The 20,983-nt window shown below is 44.2% G+C and overlaps 1 protein-coding gene across 7 annotated transcripts in view; it reads left to right on the top strand.

The window, feature by feature from the left end:
• Nucleotides 1-20,983, top strand: part of AATK (apoptosis associated tyrosine kinase) — an 88,866-nt gene that overhangs the window by 27,524 nt on the left and 40,359 nt on the right. For 2 of the 7 annotated variants that reach the window (XM_075279288.1, XM_075279293.1), the window contains exons 2-3: nt 13,685-13,833; nt 15,095-15,109. In XM_075279288.1, the coding sequence (XP_075135389.1) occupies nt 13,685-13,833; nt 15,095-15,109 (164 nt within the window). Of the gene's footprint in view, nt 1-13,684; nt 13,834-15,094; nt 15,110-18,553; nt 18,908-20,983 lie in introns of those variants that run through there. The other 5 variants (XM_075279291.1, XM_075279289.1, XM_075279292.1 and 2 more) reach the window with 5 other exon arrangements.

The following is a 20,983-nucleotide window of genomic DNA, read 5'->3' as shown; positions in this document are numbered from 1 at the left end:
GAACAAGGATTGTAGGAAGGATCGGTAGCACTGTAATACTGCTCCTATGTACAAGAATATAACTACTATAATACTACTCCTATGTACAAGAATATAACTACTATAATACTGCTCCTATGTACAAGAATATAACTACTATAATACTGCTCCTATGTACAAGAATATAACTACTATAATACTGCTCCTATGTACAAGAATATAACTACTATAATACTGCTCCTATGTACAAGAATATAACTACTATAATACTACTCCTATGTACAAGAATATAACTACTATAATACTACTCCTATGTACAAGAATAGAACTACTATAATACTACCTCCTATATACAAGAATATAACTACTATAATACTACTCCTATATACAAGAATATAACTACTATAATACTACCTCCTATGTACAAGAATATAACTACTATAATACTACCTCCTATGTACAAGAATATAACTACTATAATACTGCTCCTATGTACAAGAATATAACTACTATAATACTACCTCCTATGTACAAGAATATAACTACTATAATACTACCTCCTATGTACAAGAATATAACTACTATAATACTACTCCTATGTACAAGAATATAACTACTATAATACTGCTCCTATGTACAAGAATATAACTACTATAATACTACTCCTATGTACAAGAATAGAACTACTATAATACTGCTCCTATGTACAAGAATATAACTACTATAATACTACTCCTATTACAAGAATATAACTACTATAATACTGCTCCTATACACAAGAATATAACTACTATAATACTGCTCCTATGTACAAGAATATAACTACTATAATACTACTCCTATGTACAAGAATATAACTACTATAATACTGCTCCTATGTACAAGAATATAACTACTATAATACTACTCCTGTGTACAAGAATTTAACTACTATAATACTACCTCCTATGTACAAGAATATAACTACTATAATACTACTGCTATGTACAAGAATATAACTACTATAATACTACTCCTATGTACAAGAATATAACTACTATAATACTGCTCCTGTGTACAAGAATATAACTACTATAATACTACTCCTATGTACAAGAATATAACTACTATAATACTGCTCCTATGTACAAGAATATAACTACTATAATACTACCTCCTATGTACAAGAATATAACTACTATAATACTACTCCTATGTACAAGAATATAACTACTATAATACTGCTCCTATGTACAAGAATATAACTACTATAATACTTATCCTATGTACAAGAATATAACTACTATAATACTACTGCTATGTACAAGAATATAACTACTATAATACTACTCCTATGTACAAGAATATAACTACTATAATACTACTCCTATGTACAAGAATATAACTACTATAATACTGCTCCTATGTACAAGAATATAACTACTATAATACTACTCCTATGTACAAGAATATAACTACTATAATACTGCTCCTATGTACAAGAATATAACTACTATAATACTACTCCTATGTACAAGAATATAACTACTATAATACTTATCCTATGTACAAGAATATAACTACTATAATACTACTGCTATGTACAAGAATATAACTACTATAATACTACTCCTATGTACAAGAATATAACTACTATAATACTACTCCTATGTACAAGAATATAACTACTATAATACTGCTCCTATGTACAAGAATATAACTACTATAATACTGCCCCCTATGTACAAGAATATAACTACTATAATACTGCTCCTATGTACAAGAATATAACTACTATAATACTGCCCCTATGTACAAGAATATAACTACTATAATACTACTCCTATGTACAAGAATATAACTACTATAATACTATCTCCTATGTACAAGAATATAACTACTATAATACTACTCCTATGTACAAGAATATAACTACTATAATACTACTCCTATGTACAAGAATATAACTACTATAATACTACTCCTATGTACAAGAATATAACTACTATAATACTGCTCCTTTGTACAAGAATATAACTGCTATAATACTACTCCTATGTACAAGAATATAACTACTATAATTAGAGATGAGCGAACACTAAAATGTTCGAGGTTCGAAATTCGATTCGAACAGCCGCTCAATGTTCGTGTGTTCGAACGGGTTTCGAACCCCATTATAGTCTATGGGGAACAGATACTCGTTAAGGGGGAAACCCAAATCCGTGTCTGGAGGGTCACCAAGTCCACTATGACACCCCAGGAAATGATGCCAACACCTCTGGAATGACACTGGGACAGCAGGGGAAGCATGTCTGGGGGCATCTAACACACCAAAGACCCTCTATTACCCCAACATCACAGCCTAACAACTACACACTTTACACACTCAATACCACCTCTCTGACAGTAGGAAAACACCTTGAAACATGTGTATTTGGCACTTGCAGTGAGGAGAGCTTGTCACCAGCAGTGAATTTGGCCCTTGTAGTAAGTTGAGGTTGGCACCAACATTTGTTTTGAAAATCAGGGTGGATTGAGCCTCTAACCAGCAGAGTTTGGGCAAATTCATGGTGGAGGGAGCCTCTAAACACCCCAGTTTGGGCAAATTCATGGTGGAGGGAGCCTCTAAAAACCTCAGTTTGGACCAATTCATGGTGGAGGGAGCCTCTAACCAGCCCAGTTTGGGCAAATTCATGGTGGAGGGAGCCTCTAACCAGCCCAGTTTGGACCAATTAATGGTGGAGGGAGCCTCTAACCAGCCCAGTTTGGACCAATTAATGGTGGAGGGAGCCTCTAACCAGCCCAGTTTGGACCAATTAATGGTGGAGGGAGCCTCTAACCAGCCCAGTTTGGACCAATTAATGGTGGAGGGAGCCTCTAACCACCCCAGTTTGGACCAATTCATGGTGGAGGGAGCCTCTAAACAGCCAAGTTTGGACCAATTCATGGTGGAGGGAGCCTCTAAAAACCCCAGTTTGGACCAATTCATGGTGGAGGGAGCCTCTAACCAGCCCAGTTTGGGCAAATTCATGGTGGAGGGAGCCTCTAAACAGCCCAGTTTGGGCAAATTCATGGTGGAGGGAGCCTCTAACCAGCCCAGTTTGGACCAATTAATGGTGGAGGGAGCCGCTAAACAGCCCAGTTTGGGCAAATTCATGGTGGAGGGAGCCTCTAAACAGCCCAGTTTGGACCAATTCATGGTGGAGGGAGCCTCTAAAAAACCCAGTTTGGACCAATTCATGGTGGAGGGAGCCTCTAAACAGCCCAGTTTGGGCAAATTCATGGTGGAGGGAGCCTCTAAACAGCCCAGTTTGGGCAAATTCATGGTGGAGGGAGCCTCTAACCAGCCCAGTTTGGACCAATTAATGGTGGAGGGAGCCTCTAAACAGCCAAGTTTTGGGAAATTCATGGTGGAGGGAGCCTCTAACCAGCCCAGTTTGGACCAATTCATGGTGGAGGGAGCCTCTAAACAGCCCAGTTTGGGCAAATTCATGGTGGAGGGAGCCTCTAACCAGCCCAGTTTGGACCAATTAATGGTGGAGGGAGCCTCTAAACAGCCAAGTTTTGGGAAATTCATGGTGGAGGGAGCCTCTAACCAGCCCAGTTTGGACCAATTCATGGTGGAGGGAGCCTCTAAACAGCCCAGTTTGGGCAAATTCATGGTGGAGGGAGCCTCTAAAAAACCCAGTTTGGACCAATTCATGGTGGAGGGAGCCTCTAACCAGCCCAGTTTGGACCAATTAATGGTGGAGGGAGCCTCTAAACAGCCAAGTTTGGACCAATTCATGGTGGAGGGAGCCTCTAAAAACCCCAGTTTGGACCAATTCATGGTGGAGGGAGCCTCTAACCAGCCCAGTTTGGGCAAATTCATGGTGGAGGGAGCCTCTAAACAGCCCAGTTTGGGCAAATTCATGGTGGAGGGAGCCTCTAACCAGCCCAGTTTGGACCAATTAATGGTGGAGGGAGCCGCTAAACAGCCCAGTTTGGACCAATTCATGGTGGAGGGAGCCTCTAAAAACCCCAGTTTGGACCAATTCATGGTGGAGGGAGCCTCTAAAAAACCCAGTTTGGACCAATTCATGGTGGAGGGAGCCTCTAACCAGCCCAGTTTGGACCAATTAATGGTGGAGGGAGCCTCTAAACAGCCAAGTTTGGACCAATTCATGGTGGAGGGAGCCTCTAAAAACCCCAGTTTGGACCAATTCATGGTGGAGGGAGCCTCTAACCAGCCCAGTTTGGACCAATTAATGGTGGAGGGAGCCTCTAACCAGCCCAGTTTGGACCAATTAATGGTGGAGGGAGCCTCTAACCACCCCAGTTTGGACCAATTCATGGTGGAGGGAGCCTCTAAACAGCCAAGTTTGGACCAATTCATGGTGGAGGGAGCCTCTAAAAACCCCAGTTTGGACCAATTCATGGTGGAGGGAGCCTCTAACCAGCCCAGTTTGGGCAAATTCATGGTGGAGGGAGCCTCTAAACAGCCCAGTTTGGGCAAATTCATGGTGGAGGGAGCCTCTAACCAGCCCAGTTTGGACCAATTAATGGTGGAGGGAGCCGCTAAACAGCCCAGTTTGGGCAAATTCATGGTGGAGGGAGCCTCTAAAAAACCCAGTTTGGACCAATTCATGGTGGAGGGAGCCTCTAAACAGCCCAGTTTGGGCAAATTCATGGTGGAGGGAGCCTCTAACCAGCCCAGTTTGGACCAATTAATGGTGGAGGGAGCGGCTAAACAGCCCAGTTTGGACCAATTCATGGTGGAGGGAGCCTCTAAAAACCCCAGTTTGGACCAATTCATGGTGGAGGGAGCCTCTAAAAAACCCAGTTTGGACCAATTCATGGTGGAGGGAGCCTCTAACCAGCCCAGTTTGGACCAATTAATGGTGGAGGGAGCCTCTAAACAGCCAAGTTTGGACCAATTCATGGTGGAGGGAGCCTCTAAAAACCCCAGTTTGGACCAATTCATGGTGGAGGGAGCCTCTAACCAGCCCAGTTTGGACCAATTAATGGTGGAGGGAGCCTCTAACCAGCCCAGTTTGGACCAATTAATGGTGGAGGGAGCCTCTAACCACCCCAGTTTGGACCAATTCATGGTGGAGGGAGCCTCTAAACAGCCAAGTTTGGACCAATTCATGGTGGAGGGAGCCTCTAAAAACCCCAGTTTGGACCAATTCATGGTGGAGGGAGCCTCTAACCAGCCCAGTTTGGGCAAATTCATGGTGGAGGGAGCCTCTAAACAGCCCAGTTTGGGCAAATTCATGGTGGAGGGAGCCTCTAACCAGCCCAGTTTGGACCAATTAATGGTGGAGGGAGCCGCTAAACAGCCCAGTTTGGGCAAATTCATGGTGGAGGGAGCCTCTAAACAGCCCAGTTTGGACCAATTCATGGTGGAGGGAGCCTCTAAAAAACCCAGTTTGGACCAATTCATGGTGGAGGGAGCCTCTAAACAGCCCAGTTTGGGCAAATTCATGGTGGAGGGAGCCTCTAACCAGCCCAGTTTGGACCAATTAATGGTGGAGGGAGCCTCTAAACAGCCAAGTTTTGGGAAATTCATGGTGGAGGGAGCCTCTAACCAGCCCAGTTTGGACCAATTAATGGTGGAGGGAGCCTCTAAACAGCCCAGTTTGGACCAATTCATGGTGGAGGGAGCCTCTAAACAGCCCAGTTTGGGCAAATTCATGGTGGAGGGAGCCTCTAAAAAACCCAGTTTGGACCAATTCATGGTGGAGGGAGCCTCTAACCAGCCCAGTTTGGGCAAATTCATGGTGGAGGGAGCCTCTAAACAGCCCAGTTTGGGCAAATTCATGGTGGAGGGAGCCTCTAACCAGCCCAGTTTGGACCAATTCATGGTGGAGGGAGCCTCTAAACAGCCCAGTTTGGGCAAATTCATGGTGGAGGGAGCCTCTAAAAAACCCAGTTTGGACCAATTCATGGTGGAGGGAGCCTCTAACCAGCCCAGTTTGGGCAAATTCATGGTGGAGGGAGCCTCTAACCAGCCCAGTTTGGACCAATTAATGGTGGAGGGAGCCGCTAAACAGCCCAGTTTGGGCAAATTCATGGTGGAGGGAGCCTCTAAACAGCCCAGTTTGGACCAATTCATGGTGGAGGGAGCCTCTAAAAAACCCAGTTTGGACCAATTCATGGTGGAGGGAGCCTCTAAACAGCCCAGTTTGGGCAAATTCATGGTGGAGGGAGCCTCTAACCAGCAGAGTTGTGGGAAAGCAGGGTGGAGGGAGCCTCTAACCAGCAGAGTTGGTGGAAATCAGGGTGGAGGGAGCCTCTAACCAGCAGAGTTGGGGGAAATCATGTTGGAGGGAGCCTAGTATTAGCAGAATTGTGCAACGCTTATGGTGGATGAGTATGAGGATGCGGAGGAATTGGAGAGGTTGAGTACAGACATGGAGTTTCATGTTGGGGTGCTTTACACAGGTGGGCACAAAAATGAAGGCTCTATCCAGTGGTGGTTCATTTTTATCAAAGTGAGCCGGTCGGCACTCTCAGCTGACAGACGGGTGCGCTTGTCAGTGATGATGCCACCGGCTGCACTGAACAGCCTCTCAGATAGGACGCTGGCGGCAGGACAGGACAGCACCTCCAAGGCATATAGGGCAAGTTCAAGCCACAGGTCCAACTTCGACACCCAATACGTGTAGGGCGCAGAGGGGTCGGAGAGGACAGGGCTGTGGTCGGAAAGGTATTCCCGCAACATGCGCCTATACTTCTCACGCCTGGTGACACTAGGACCCTCCGTGGCGGCACTTTGGCGAGGGGGTGCCATCAAGGTGTCCCAGACCTTAGACAGTGTGCCCCTCGTTTGTGTGGACCGGTGAGAACTTGGTTGCCTACTGGAGGAACTGCCCTCCCTGCCGCCAACGTCACATGCTGGAAACATCTCCATCATATTCTGCACCAATTGCCTGTGGCAAGCATTGATGCGATTGGCCCTCCCCTCTACCGGAATAAAAGACGAGATGTTGTTTTTATACCGGGGGTCAAGGATAGCAAAGATCCAGTACTGGTTGTCCTCCATGATTTTGACAATACGCTTGTCGGTTGTAAAGCACCCCAACATGAACTCAGCCATGTCTGCCACAGTGTTAGTTGGCATGACTCCTCTGGCCCCACCGGAAAGTTCAATCTCCATTACCTCCTCATCCTCCATGTCTACCCATCCGCGCTGCAACAATGGGACGATTCGAAGTTGCCCGGAAGCCTCCTGTATCACCATCACATCATCGGACAACTCTTCTTCCTCCTCCTCCTCCTCCTCCTCCTCCATTAAACGCAGTGAAGCGGACAGATGTGTGGACCTACTCTCCAGCTGTGACGGATCGGATGCTATCCCTAACTCCTCTGTGTGATCTGAGTTATCCCTGATGTCAATCAGGGATTCTCTCAGAACACACAAGAGCGGGATTGTAAGGCTCACCATCGCATCCTCAGAGCTCACCCTCCTTGTGGACTCCTCAAAGACCCGTAGGATGTCACAAAGGTCTCTCATCCATGGCCACTCATGGATGTGAAACTGAGGCAGCTGACCCTGTGGCACCCTAGGGTTTTGTAGCTGGTATTCCATCAAAGGTCTCTGCTGCTCAACCACTCTATTCAACATCTGAAACGTTGAGTTCCAGCGTGTGGGGACGTCGCACAAAAGCCGGTGTTGTGGCACATGCAGGCGTTGCTGGAGAGATTTTAAGCTAGCAGCGGCTACTGTCGACTTGCGAAAGTGGGCGCACATGCGCCGCACTTTCACCAGTAGCTCTGGAACATTGGGGTAGCTCTTTAGGAAACGTTGCACCACTAGGTTGAAGACGTGGGCCAGGCATGGAACATGTTGGAGTCCGGCAAGCTCCAGAGCTGCTACCAGGTTCCGGCCGTTATCACAAACGACCATGCCTGGGCCCAGGTGCAGCGGCTCAAACCATATTGCCGTCTCATCGAGGAGGGCATCCCTCACCTCGGAGGCAGTGTGCTGTCTGTCCCCCAAGCTGATCAGCTTCAGCACAGCCTGCTGACGTCTACCAACGCCAGTGCTGCAATGTTTCCAACTCGTAGCTGGGGTCAATCTAACAGCGGAGGAGGAGGCGGTGGCGGAGGAGGAGGCGGTGGCGGAGGAGGAGGCGGTAGAGGAGGAGGAGGAGGGGGGTGTTCTTCTCGTGTCCCTGCCAGGAATGTTAGGCGGGGAGACGAGGTACACCGGGCCAGTTTGGGAAGCAGTCCCAGCCTCAACTACATTCACCCAGTGTGCCGTCAGTGAAATGTAGCGTCCCTGTCCGCATGCACTTGTCCACGCGTCGGTGGTCAAGTGGACCTTTGTGCAAAGCGCGGAACTAAGGGCCCGCCTGATGTTGAGTGACACGTGCTGGTGCAAGGCGGGGACGGCACACCGGGAGAAGTAGTGACGGCTAGGGACGGCATAGCGAGGTGCCGCAGTTGCCATCAGGTCCAGGAAGGCGGGAGTTTCAACAAGCCGGAACGCCAACATCTCCTGGGCCAGCAGTTTAGCGATGTTGGCGTTCAAGGCTTGCGCGTGTGGGTGGTTAGCAGTGTATTTCTGCCGCCGCTCCAATGTCTGAGAGATGGTGGGTTGTTGTAAAGAAACGCCTGATGGTGCCTTTGATGGTGCAGGAGAAGGAGATAAGACAGGACCAGGGGAGGATGAGGTAGAAGTCAACAAAGTGGCGGAGGCAGATGAAGTGGTGTCCTGGCTCGTCCTCTGGAGTGCATCGCCAGCACAGTCAGCAGTGGCAGTGGCAGAGGCAGAGGCAGTGGCAGTGGCGTGAACGGCAGGCGGCCTTTGTCCTGCCGTTGCTGCCTGCCACTGATTCCAGTGCTTGGATTCCAAATGACGGCGCATTGAAGTGGTGGACAGGTTGCTCTTCTCAGAGCCCCTAATCAATTTCGAGAGGCAAATTGTGCAGACAACACTATATCTGTCCTCGGCGCATTCCTTGAAAAAACTCCACACCTTCGAGAAACGTGCCCTCGAGGTGGGAGTTTTTCGGGGCTGGGTACGAACTGGAACATCTTGGGAGATTCCGGGTGTGGCCTGGCTTCGCCTAAGCTGCTGACCTCTGCCTCTGCCTCTAGCTACCCTTTTTGGTGCTGCACCTGCCTCAACATCCACACTACTTTCCCCGCTTGACATCCCCCCTGTCCAGGTCGGGTCAGTGTCCTCATCATCCACCACTTCCTCTTCCAACTCCTGTCTCATCTCCTCCTCCCGCACAATGCGCCGGTCAACTGGATGCCCTGACGGCAACTGCGTCACATCATCGTCGATGAGGGTGGGTTGCTGGTCATCCACCACCAAATCGAACGGAGATGGAGGAGACTCTAGTGTTTGAGCATCTGGACACAGATGCTCCTCTGTTAGGTTCGTGGAATCGTGACGTGGAGAGGCAGGTTGAGGGACAATGAAAGGAGCGGAGAACAGCTCTGGGGAGCAGGGACAGTTTGGGTTATTGTTCTGTAAAGCTTCGGAATTTTGGGAGGAAGGAAGACAAGACTGTTGGGTAATAGGAGGAGAGGAGGCAGAGTCTGACTGGCTGCTGGACAATGTGCTGTAAGCGTTCTCTGACAGCCATTGCAAGACCTGTTCCTGGTTCTCGGGCCTACTAAGGTTTGTACCCTGCAGTTTAGTTAATGTGGCAAGCAACCCTGGCACTGTGGAGTGGCGCAATGCTTGCTGCCCCACAGGAGTAGGCACGGGACGCCCTGTGGCTTCACTGCTACCTTGCTCCCCAGAACCATTCCCCCGACCTCGCCCACGGCCTCGTCCACGTCCCTTTCCGGGAGCCTTGCGCATTTTGAATTCCTAGTTAGAAATTGGCACTGTATACCAGTAGTAAAAATTGTGGGTGCACGTAACCCCAATATATTCTTTGAATTACCAGTCAGAAACTGGCACTATATGGCAGTAGCAAGAAATGAGGGTATTTGTATTCCCAATATATTCTTTGAATTCCCAGTCAGACACTGGCACTATATGGCAGTAGCAAGAAATGAGGGTATTTGTATTCCCAATATATTCTTTGAATTCCCAGTCAGACAATGGCACTGTATACCAGTAGTAAAAATTGTGGGTGCACGTAACCCCAATATATTCTTTGAATTCCCAGTCAGACACTGGCACTATATGGCAGTAGCAAGAAATGAGGGTATTTGTATTCCCAATATATTCTTTGAATTCCCAGTCAGACAATGGCACTGTATACCAGTAGTAAAAATTGTGGGTGCACGTAACCCCAATATATTCTTTGAATTCCCAGTCAGACACTGGCACTATATGGCAGTAGCAAGAAATGAGGGTATTTGTATTCCCAATATATTCTTTGAATTCCCAGTCAGACAATGGCACTGTATACCAGTAGTAAAAATTGTGGGTGTATATAGCCCCAATTCTATTGCTAGGGGACTTGCAGGGTATTTCTGGGGTGAAGGTGGGGGGGCACACCGTTGGAACGGGTATCGGGGTATATATCGGGTATACGGGAATACACTGACAGTGTATTCCATTCAGGATCCTGGGAAAGCTGGGTTGCGGCGATTGAGCCCGTCAGTGCCACGTTACACTGACAAGCTTCTCCCTGGAATTTAGCTCTTACAAGAGCTGTTGGTTGTCTTCTCCTTCCTATCCTAGCCTGTCCCTGCCTACCCAGAATCTAAGCCCTAGCTAGCTGGACGGAAACCTCCGTCCTCGGTGAATTGCAAGCTCAGAATGACGCGAAGCTGGGCGTCGCTGTTCTTTTAAATTAGAGGTCACATGTTTTCGGCAGCCAATGGGTTTTGCCTACTTTTCTCAACGTCACCGGTGTCGTAGTTCCTGTCCCACCTACCCTGCGCTGTTATTGGAGCAAAAAAGGCGCCAGGGAAGGTGGGAGGGGAATCGAGTAATGGCGCACTTTACCACGCGGTGTTCAATTCGATTCGAACATGCCGAACAGCCTAATATCCGATCGAACATGAGTTCGATAGAACACTGTTCACTCATCTCTAACTATAATACTGCTCCTATGTACAAGAATATAGCTACTATAATACTACCTCCTATGTACAAGAATATAACTACTATAATACTACCTCCTATGTACAAGAATATAACTACTATAATACTACTCCTATGTACAAGAATATAACTACTATAATACTACCTCCTATGTACAAGAATATAACTACTATAATACTACCTCCTATGTACAAGAATATAACTACTATAATACTACCTCCTATGTACAAGAATATAACTACTATACTACCTCCTATGTACAAGAATATAACTACTATAATACTACTCCTATGTACAAGAATATAACTACTATAATACTGCTCCTATGTACAAGAATATAACTACTATAATACTACTCCTATGTACAAGAATATACTTACTATAATACTACCTCCTATGTACAAGAATATAACTACTATAATACTACTCCTATGTACAAGAATATACCTACTATAATACTACCTCCTATGTACAAGAATATAACTACTATAATACTACTCCTATGTACAAGAATATAACTACTATAATACTGCTCCTATGTACAAGAATATAACTACTATAATACTACTCCTATGTACAAGAATATACCTACTATAATACTACCTCCTATGTACAAGAATATAACTACTATAATACTACCTCCTATGTACAAGAATATAACTACTATAATACTACTCCTATGTACAAGAATATAACTACTATAATACTACCTCCTATGTACAAGAATATAACTACTATAATACTACCTCCTATGTACAAGAATATAACTACTATAATACTACCTCCTATGTACAAGAATATAACTACTATAATACTACCTCCTATGTACAAGAATATAACTACTATAATACTACTCCTATGTACAAGAATATAACTACTATAATACTACCTCCTATGTACAAGAATATAACTACTATAATACTACTCCTATGTACAAGAATATAACTACTATAATACTACTCCTATGTACAAGAATATAACTACTATAATACTGCTCCTATGTACAAGAATATAACTACTATAATACTACTCCTATGTACAAGAATATAACTACTATAATACTGCTCCTATGTACAAGAATATAACTACTATAATACTACTCCTATGTACAAGAATATAACTACTATAATACTACTCCTATGTACAAGAATATAACTACTATAATACTGCTCCTATGTACAAGAATATAACTACTATAATACTACTCCTATGTACAAGAATATAACTACTATAATACTGCTCCTATGTACAAGAATATAACTACTATAATACTACTCCTATGTACAAGAATATAACTACTATAATACTGCTCCTATGTACAAGAATATAACTACTATAATACTGCTCCTATGTACAAGAATATAACTACTATAATACTACTCCTATGTACAAGAATATAACTACTATAATACTACCTCCTATGTACAAGAATATAACTACTATAATACTACCTCCTATGTACAAGAATATAACTACTATAATACTGCTCCTATGTACAAGAATATAACTACTATAATACTACCTCCTATGTACAAGAATATAACTACTATAATACTGCTCCTATGTACAAGAATATAACTACTATAATACTACTCCTATGTACAAGAATATAACTACTATAATACTACCTCCTATGTACAAGAATATAACTACTATAATACTACCTCCTATGTACAAGAATATAACTACTATAATACTGCTCCTATGTACAAGAATATAACTACTATAATACTGCTCCTATGTACAAGAATATAACTACTATAATACTGCTCCTATGTACAAGAATATAACTACTATAATACTGTCCGTAGTCCTTCTCTGCAGAGTGCTGCGGGGGCCCTGGTATTGCAGTTACTATAAGTGACAGGAGATTTTTCAGTGTCAGTAAACGGTGTTTGTTTGGCAGGACGCGGCTTTATCACATGAAAGGGCTTGGTCCTGACTTCATCGGTGGCACGACTTTATAGAACAAGGGCTGATTGTGCGGCTGTAAGTTCTGATTGACTTGGTAGCTGCAGGGTGACGGCTCTCAGTCCCTGTGTTATGTCGCCCTCTGGTGGCAAGAAAACGGCATTGCTTTCAAAAAGACTTGTACAAATTTGTATGCATCTACGGTATATTTGTGGCCATTACTGCTAGTGGTTTTTCTTCTTCATATTTGTGTTGGGGAAAGATGGATGACAACCTATATCATCAATTACAACTCTCACTAAGGCTGTCACCCAGCTTTCACAGGATTCTGATAGGCCCAAATACCTGTTTACGCACATGGAAGGATGGTGTTCACATATGCACTATCAGGACAGCTCGGTTACAACTAATATGTCCATTAGCACTGCTGTTACTCGGCTGTCCTGAGGTCCTGAATGGCAGAATGGATATGTTAAGCAGAAATATGGCTGAATTTCTACACATCTAGACAGATTTTGGGATTCTAGGAAAACTCATGACTATATTGGTTGTCACCCCACTTTACCAGAAACTCATATGACTAGAGAAGTTACATAAGATTAGGACAGCTTTTTCCAGAAACAGCGCCACTCCTGTGTAAAGGTTGTACCTGTCATTGCTGCTCAGCTGCATTAACTGATATCTAAGATTTACACATGGTTTAAATCTGTATATATATATATATATATATATATATATATATATATATATATATATATTACAATATGCAATGTATATTGCACCAACCCCTGCATTTCCTGTCTCTTCCAGATGGAGCGCCGCTGAGTGAATTATCCTGGCCATCCTCGCTTGCGGTGGTGGCAGTTTCGTTCTCTGGGCTCATCACCTTCATTTTCCTCATGCTGGCTTGTCTGTGCTGCAAGAAGGGGGACATTGGTTTCAAGGTAGGGACATTAAAGGTAGGAACAATGGCTGGAGACCCTTTAAGTGTGCCCCTTTAAAGGAGACCTTTCCAACTATAGCTCTTGGTCTCCTTAAATAGGCGCCGCTCCACTGATTCCAGCGCAGTTAGAATTTTTTCTCTAGCCTGTATCATTCCTGAGCAATCAGTGCTGTAATTTTTGCTCCCAGTAGGCTAGGCTCTTTACTGTCAAGTGGGCGGTCCTGATCCCAGGTAGTCTCAGACCGCCCATCTGAGTGTAAAGACCTGAAACTTACAGCACTGATTGCTCGTGAACGGTGAGGGCTAGAGAAAAAATTCCAACTGCGCTGGAATCAGTGGAGTGACGCTTATTAAGCGATGTAAAGAGTTGGAGGTGGTGAAAGGTCCCCTTTAAGTGTGTGTCTAGTGTGTCTCCATCTGTCTTGGGCGTCATTTTGACAAGGTGTGTTATGCAGAAGTAGCAGAGCTGAAACTGCAGCTAGCAGTGTCGACAGTGGGAGTTTTTATTCTATTGGTTTCCAACCTGTGGCTGTTGCAGAACTACAACACCCAGCATGCCCGGGACTCAGCAACAGGTTACACGTCACTGGGGGAGTCTATAAAAAGTAAGAAAATGGTGTAGGCTTATCTGCATTCCCATGTAAACCCATAACAAACATCACATCAGCTGTGCCAGTCCTCATTTCACTCTGCTTCACTGACAAAGTCAGCTCTGCTACATCTCTGCATCTCATTATTGATGTCGTAACCCCCTGCTGTGCCATTTAGTGTACTGCCAATTAGGAGGCATCATACCCATCGTCTGTATACATGGGTATAGCAAGTAGGGCCCTGGGGGTTAGGGACCCCCCACCTAGATGGAGAAGGATTACTTTGACACTAATATGACCCCATGATTGCAGCTTAAGAGGCTGCATTTTACCGAAACAGCGCCACTGTTTTTCACAGGTTATGTCTGGTATTGCAGCTCAGCCCCATTCGAGTAAATAGGGCTGAGCTGCAATACGAAATGCAGCCTGTGGATGAGAGTGGCACTGTTTCTAGTCTCAATGAAAGCACAACCCCCTTTTTCTGACCATAAGGCACCCCCTTAATATAGAAGGCCCGTTCCTTGCTCCATAGGGGGCCCCATGTATTGTAGTGATCCCTATACCGATGTCTGGTGCGGGTCATGTCTGTGTATCGCTGCACATTGTGTGTCTGTCGTCTTGTGGCCGCTATATATGACGTCATTCTCTCATCTTTTTTTTTATTTTTGCTACGGATGTTTTATTTAGCAGATCGACAACTTGGTGAGTAATAAACAAGGCCGAAAAAACGCTAATTACGGTAATATAAAAAGCAGAGGAGCGATATAATAGATGTAAGAATGTGTCGTAAGTGGCTACTGCACAAAGCGGACGGCGTCCAAAGTCACAGGACCAGGACTGCGGCATCTCTGAACCTCTGTCCCTATGACAACACTTCCTGCCTCAGATCTGGCCTTCAACATAGTCTTATAGGGCAACTCCTATATAAATATTCACAACCCGCGATCCCTGGGGGTCTCAGAAGCCGGACCCTGGGTAATGGGACAGTTATCCTGTACTGAATGGGTTAACAGGCAAAGGAGTCAAATGCCCGATGTCCAGTGATTTACTTATTGTAAAGGAAGAACACCCAAAATAAAGACCCCAGACCAAACCCCAGAATATACACACCCCAATATGTACAGTCCGAAAAATAACCGCAGACCCCAGAATAATCCGGGAATGTACCTGAATACAGACCCCAGACCAGACCCCTAAACTAATACATACCCCAGACCAGACCCCTAAACTAATACAGACCCCAGACCAGACCTCTAAACTAATACAGACCCCAGACCAGACCCCTAAACTAATACAGACCCCAGACCAGACCTCTAAACTAATACAGACCCCAGACCAGACCCCTAAACTAATACAGACCCCAGACCAGACCCCTAAACTAATACAGATCTCAGACCAGACCCCTAAACTAATACAGACCCCAGAGCAGACTCCTAAACTAATACAGACCCCCGACCAGAGCCCTAAACTAATACAGACCCCCGACCAGAGCCCTAAACTAATACAGACCCCAGACCAGACCCCTAAACTAATACAGACCCCAGACCCCTAAACTAATACAGACCCCAGACCAGACCTCTAAACTAATACAGACCCCAGACCAGACCCCTAAACTAATACAGACCCCAGACCAGACCCCTAAACTAATACAGACCCCAGACCAGACCCCTAAACTAATACAGACCCCAGACCAGACCCCTAAACTAATACAGACTCCAGACCAGACCCCTAAACTAATACAGACCCCAGACCAGACCCCTAAACTAATACAGACCCCAGACCCCTAAACTAATACAGACCCCAGACCAGACCTCTAAACTAATACAGACCCCAGACCAGACCCCTAAACTAATACAGACCCCAGACCAGACCCCTAAACTAATACAGACCCCAGACCAGACCCCTAAACTAATACAGACCCCAGACCAGACCCCTAAACTAATACAGACCCCAGACCAGACCCCTAAACTAATACAGACCCCAGACCAGACCCCTAAACTAATACAGACCCCAGACCAGACCCCTAAACTAATACAGACCCCAGACCAGACCCCTAAACTAATACAGACCCCAGACCAGACCCCTAAACTACTACAGACCCCAGACCAGTCCCCTAAACTAATACAGACCCCAGACCAGACCCCTAAACTAATACAGACCCCAGACCAGACCCCTAAACTAATACTGACCCCAGACCAGAGCCCTAAACTACTACAGACCCCAGACCAGACCCCTAAACTAATACAGACCCCAGACCCCTAAACTAATACAGACCCCAGACCTGACCCCTAAACTAATACAGACCCCAGACCAGACCCCTAAACTAATACAGACCCCAGACCCCTAAACTAATACAGACCCCAGACCAGACCCCTAAACTAATACAGACCCCAGACCAGACCCCTAAACTAATACAGACCCCAGACCAGACCCCTAAACTAATACAGACCCCAGACCCCTAAACTAATACAGACCCCAGACCAGACCCCTAAACTAATACAGACCCCAGACCAGACCCCTAAACTAATACAGACCCCAGACCCCTAAACTAATACAGACCCCAGACCAGACCCCTAAACTACTACAGACCCCAGACCAGACCCCTAAACTAATACAGACCCCAGACCAGACCCCTAAACTAATACAGACCCCAGACCAGACCCCTAAACTACTACAGACCCCAGACCAGACCCCTAAACTAATACAGACCCCAGACCAGACCCCTAAACTAATACAGACCCCAGACCCCTAAACTAATACAGACCCCAGACCAGACCTCTAAATCCCCTAAAATAATCCACATTTTCCTCCTTTGTGGAGTTTTGTGCCTCCATTCACTGGCTTGAGGACCTGCACAGATATAGTCATGTGACCTAATATGTTCAGGTCCTTTCACAGTAACAGGTCCAGCACACATTTAGTATTACTGTATTATGCCCAATACGTGTCCAGCTGTCGCCAAACAAGAGGAAGATGAGACTCCACTGACTATTATACCCCGAATCAACCACTCCGCCCCCCCCCCCCCCCACACACACACACACTTTACTAGCTTTGGAAATGCCAAATATCTATTCGGACGTGCCAATAAAGAATGTTTGATTTGATTTGATGTCCAGTGGTTGGGGCATATTGGGGTTGTAGTCCTCTATGTATAGAGTATAATAGACCTGTATTATGGCCATGTTGGGGGTTGTAGTCCTCTATGTATATAGTATAATAGACCTGTATTATGGCCATGTTGGGGGTTGTAGTCCTCTATGTATACAGTATAATAGACCTGTATTATGGCCATGTTGGGGGTTGTAGTCCTCTATGTATACAGTATAATAGACCTGTATTATGGCCATGTTGGGGGTTGTAGTCCTCTATGTATACAGTATAATAGACCTGTATTATGGCCATGTTGGGGGTTGTAGTCCTCTATGTATACAGTATAATAGACCTGTATTATGGCCATGTTGGGGGTTGTAGTCCTCTATGTATACAGTATAATAGACCTGTATTATGGCCATGTTGGGGGGTTGTAGTGCTCTATGTATACAGTATAATAGACCTGTATTATGGCCATGTTGGGGGTTGTAGTCCTCTATGTATACAGTATAATAGACCTGTATTATGGCCATGTTGGGGGTTGTAGTCCTCTATGTATACAGTATAATAGACCTGTATTATGGCCATGTTGGGGGTTGTAGTCCTCTATGTATACAGTATAATAGACCTGTATTATGGCCATGTTGGGGGTCCCTGTGTAATCTTTTGACCGGAGCCCACTACCTCATTCCTACAGTGAATTCTTGATAGTGATGGTTAGGGGTCCTGAGGAGTTTCATCCCCCTTAGTGTGGTCGGGGTAATCTGTGGGTCTCCTTGGTTTATGGGCCAGATAGAAGCTCAATCTCAGTATAGATACGAGGGCTTATGGGCCTCCTATGGCTCCTGGGCCCTGGTGTGACTGCGCCCTCTGCACCCCCCCAAGTTACGCCCCTGGGTGACCTCCTGGGTGATATTGGGGGTTGTAGTATTCTATGATACAATGGCCATTACAGCAGAACATTATATAATGACATTTCTCCAGCATGTAGGGCATTAACTCCTCACCTGCCAAGTGAGGTGGTGTCATAGGCCCGTCCATTGAACGTGCAGATAATGGTGGCATTGTGAGAGCACGTGCTGGGGGGGGGGGGGAGGGCCCTGCCAAACATAGTGGGCAGTGAGTGGCATTTCACTGCTATATAAGAAAAAGTGATGAGGATCTCGCCTCCCCCCATTTCCAGCACAGTCCCTGGATTTTGATTTGAAGCTCAGCTGAGCGTTGTTAATGTGCCAGGCAGTGACGGGGAACCCTGGCAGGGCAGTGCCAGATGAATCGCTGGGTGTGTAATGGCAGCACCAATCACCCCTGGGTCCCCGTCACCCTATTACTGACATGCTGACTCTTTCCTACTTAATAGCCGGTGCAGCTTTCGGAATTAAAGGCTTTTCTTGGAGACATGAAGAGGTAGGCGTGCGTGCGAGCGAGCGAGCGTGTGTCACCATTGCTGCCTGTCACTATGTGTGTCTGTGTGTACGGCTACAGCCTTGTTCTCACTGGCACCGCTCCGCAAGGTTTCTGCTCATATTCATCAGCGACAGGGCAGAGAAATATCTGAGGAGATCTGACATATATACCAGCAAAATATCCCCTGTCTGGCTGACTATCTATCTACCAATTTTCCATCTATCTATCTATATTAGTTATCTATCAACTTATATCTATAGGTCAGTCTGCTTCAGAATATTTTATCATTATATAATGTTATCTCTGTCTCTCATATGTATCTATGTAATCTAACTTTTATATTTATCTATATATCTCTTATATCATATCAATCTATATTTCATATAATTATATATTTATCATATTCTATCATGTATATATCTGTTATCTATCTATCTATCTCTAATATCTATCTATCTATCTATCTATCTATCTATCTATCTATCTATCTATCTATCTCTAATATCTATCTATCTATCTATCTATCTATCTATCTATCTATCTATCTATCTATCTATCTCTAATATCTATCTATCTATCTATCTATCTATCTATCTATCTATCTATCTATCTATCTATCTATCTATCTATCTATCTATCTATCTCTAATATCAATCTATCTATCTATCTATCTATCTATCTCCTATCTATCTATCTATCTATCTATCTATCTATCTATCTATCTATCTATCTCCTATCTATCTCTAATATCTATCTATCTATCTATCTATCTATCTATCTATCTATCCATCTCCTATCTATCTATCTATCTATCTATCTATCTATCTATCTCCTATCTATCTATCTATCTATCTCCTATCTATCTCTAATATCTATCTATCTATCTATCTATCTATCTATCTATCTATCCATCTCCTATCTATCTATCTATCTATCTATCTATCTATCTATCTATCTATCTATCTCCTATCTATCTATCTATCTATCTATCTATCTATCTATCTATCTCCTATCTTTCTCCTATCTATCTATTTATCTATCTATCTATCTATCTTTCTCCTATCTATTTATCTATCTATCTCCTATCTATCTATCTTTCTCCTATCTATCTATCTATCTATCTATCTCCTATCTATCTATCTATCTATCTATCTATCTATCTATCTATTTATTTATCTATCTATCTTTCTCCTATCTATCTATCTATCTATCTATCTATCTATCTATCTATCTATCTATCTATCTTTCTCCTATCTATCTATCTATCTATCTATCTATCTCCTATCTATCTATCTATCTATCTATCTATCTATCTATCTATTTATCTATCTATCTTTCTCCTATCTATCTATCTATCTATCTATCTATCTATCTATCTCCTATCTATCTATCTTTCATCTATCTATCTATCTATCTATCTATCTATCTATCTATCTATCTATCTATCTATCTATCTATCTACTCCTATCTCTCTATCTATCTATCTATCTATGTATCTCCTATTTATCTATCATCTATCTATCTATCTATCTATCTATCTATTTATCTATCTATCTATCTACATTTCCTCCTTCCTATTCTATTTCTATGCTTTTTCTCTCCATTTCACCCGCATAAGATTACGTAAGTAATAACAATGCAGCCGTTCAGCGCTCGCAAGGTTAAAGAGAAGAGCCGGGTCTGTATTATATAACGGCCTCCATGGCTCCTGACATACAGATGTTAATCTGCGGTGACCATTGCGGGCTGGGGGCATTGAAAACAGAAAGATATTTGGGGTTTACTGGAGCGTAGTCCTATTTGTCTGGTATGCTGGTTATATCTATAGTGTCAGGGCGTAGTATTAGGGTGTTGTGTCCGCTCACTGTGGGGCGAGTGACAGTAAATGTGGGTCAGACGCACCTACGGGGTAATACGGTAGTGAAGCAATGCGTGACTATGTCATACGTGTATATGGGGATGGTCATGCAGGGTTATGTATGAGATTCCCATGTGGGGATATGGCCAGGAGGGTAGTGGTGCCCAGGGGCATGCGTGGAGCTTCCTTGCTCTGTAAACAAGCAGCAGCTGGCATCT

This window comes from Leptodactylus fuscus, chromosome 6 (genome assembly GCF_031893055.1).
Source record: "Leptodactylus fuscus isolate aLepFus1 chromosome 6, aLepFus1.hap2, whole genome shotgun sequence".
Classification (NCBI taxonomy): Eukaryota; Metazoa; Chordata; class Amphibia; order Anura; family Leptodactylidae; genus Leptodactylus; species Leptodactylus fuscus.
Note: the sequence above shows the minus strand (reverse complement) of the source record. Positions and strands in the feature narration are given on the sequence as shown.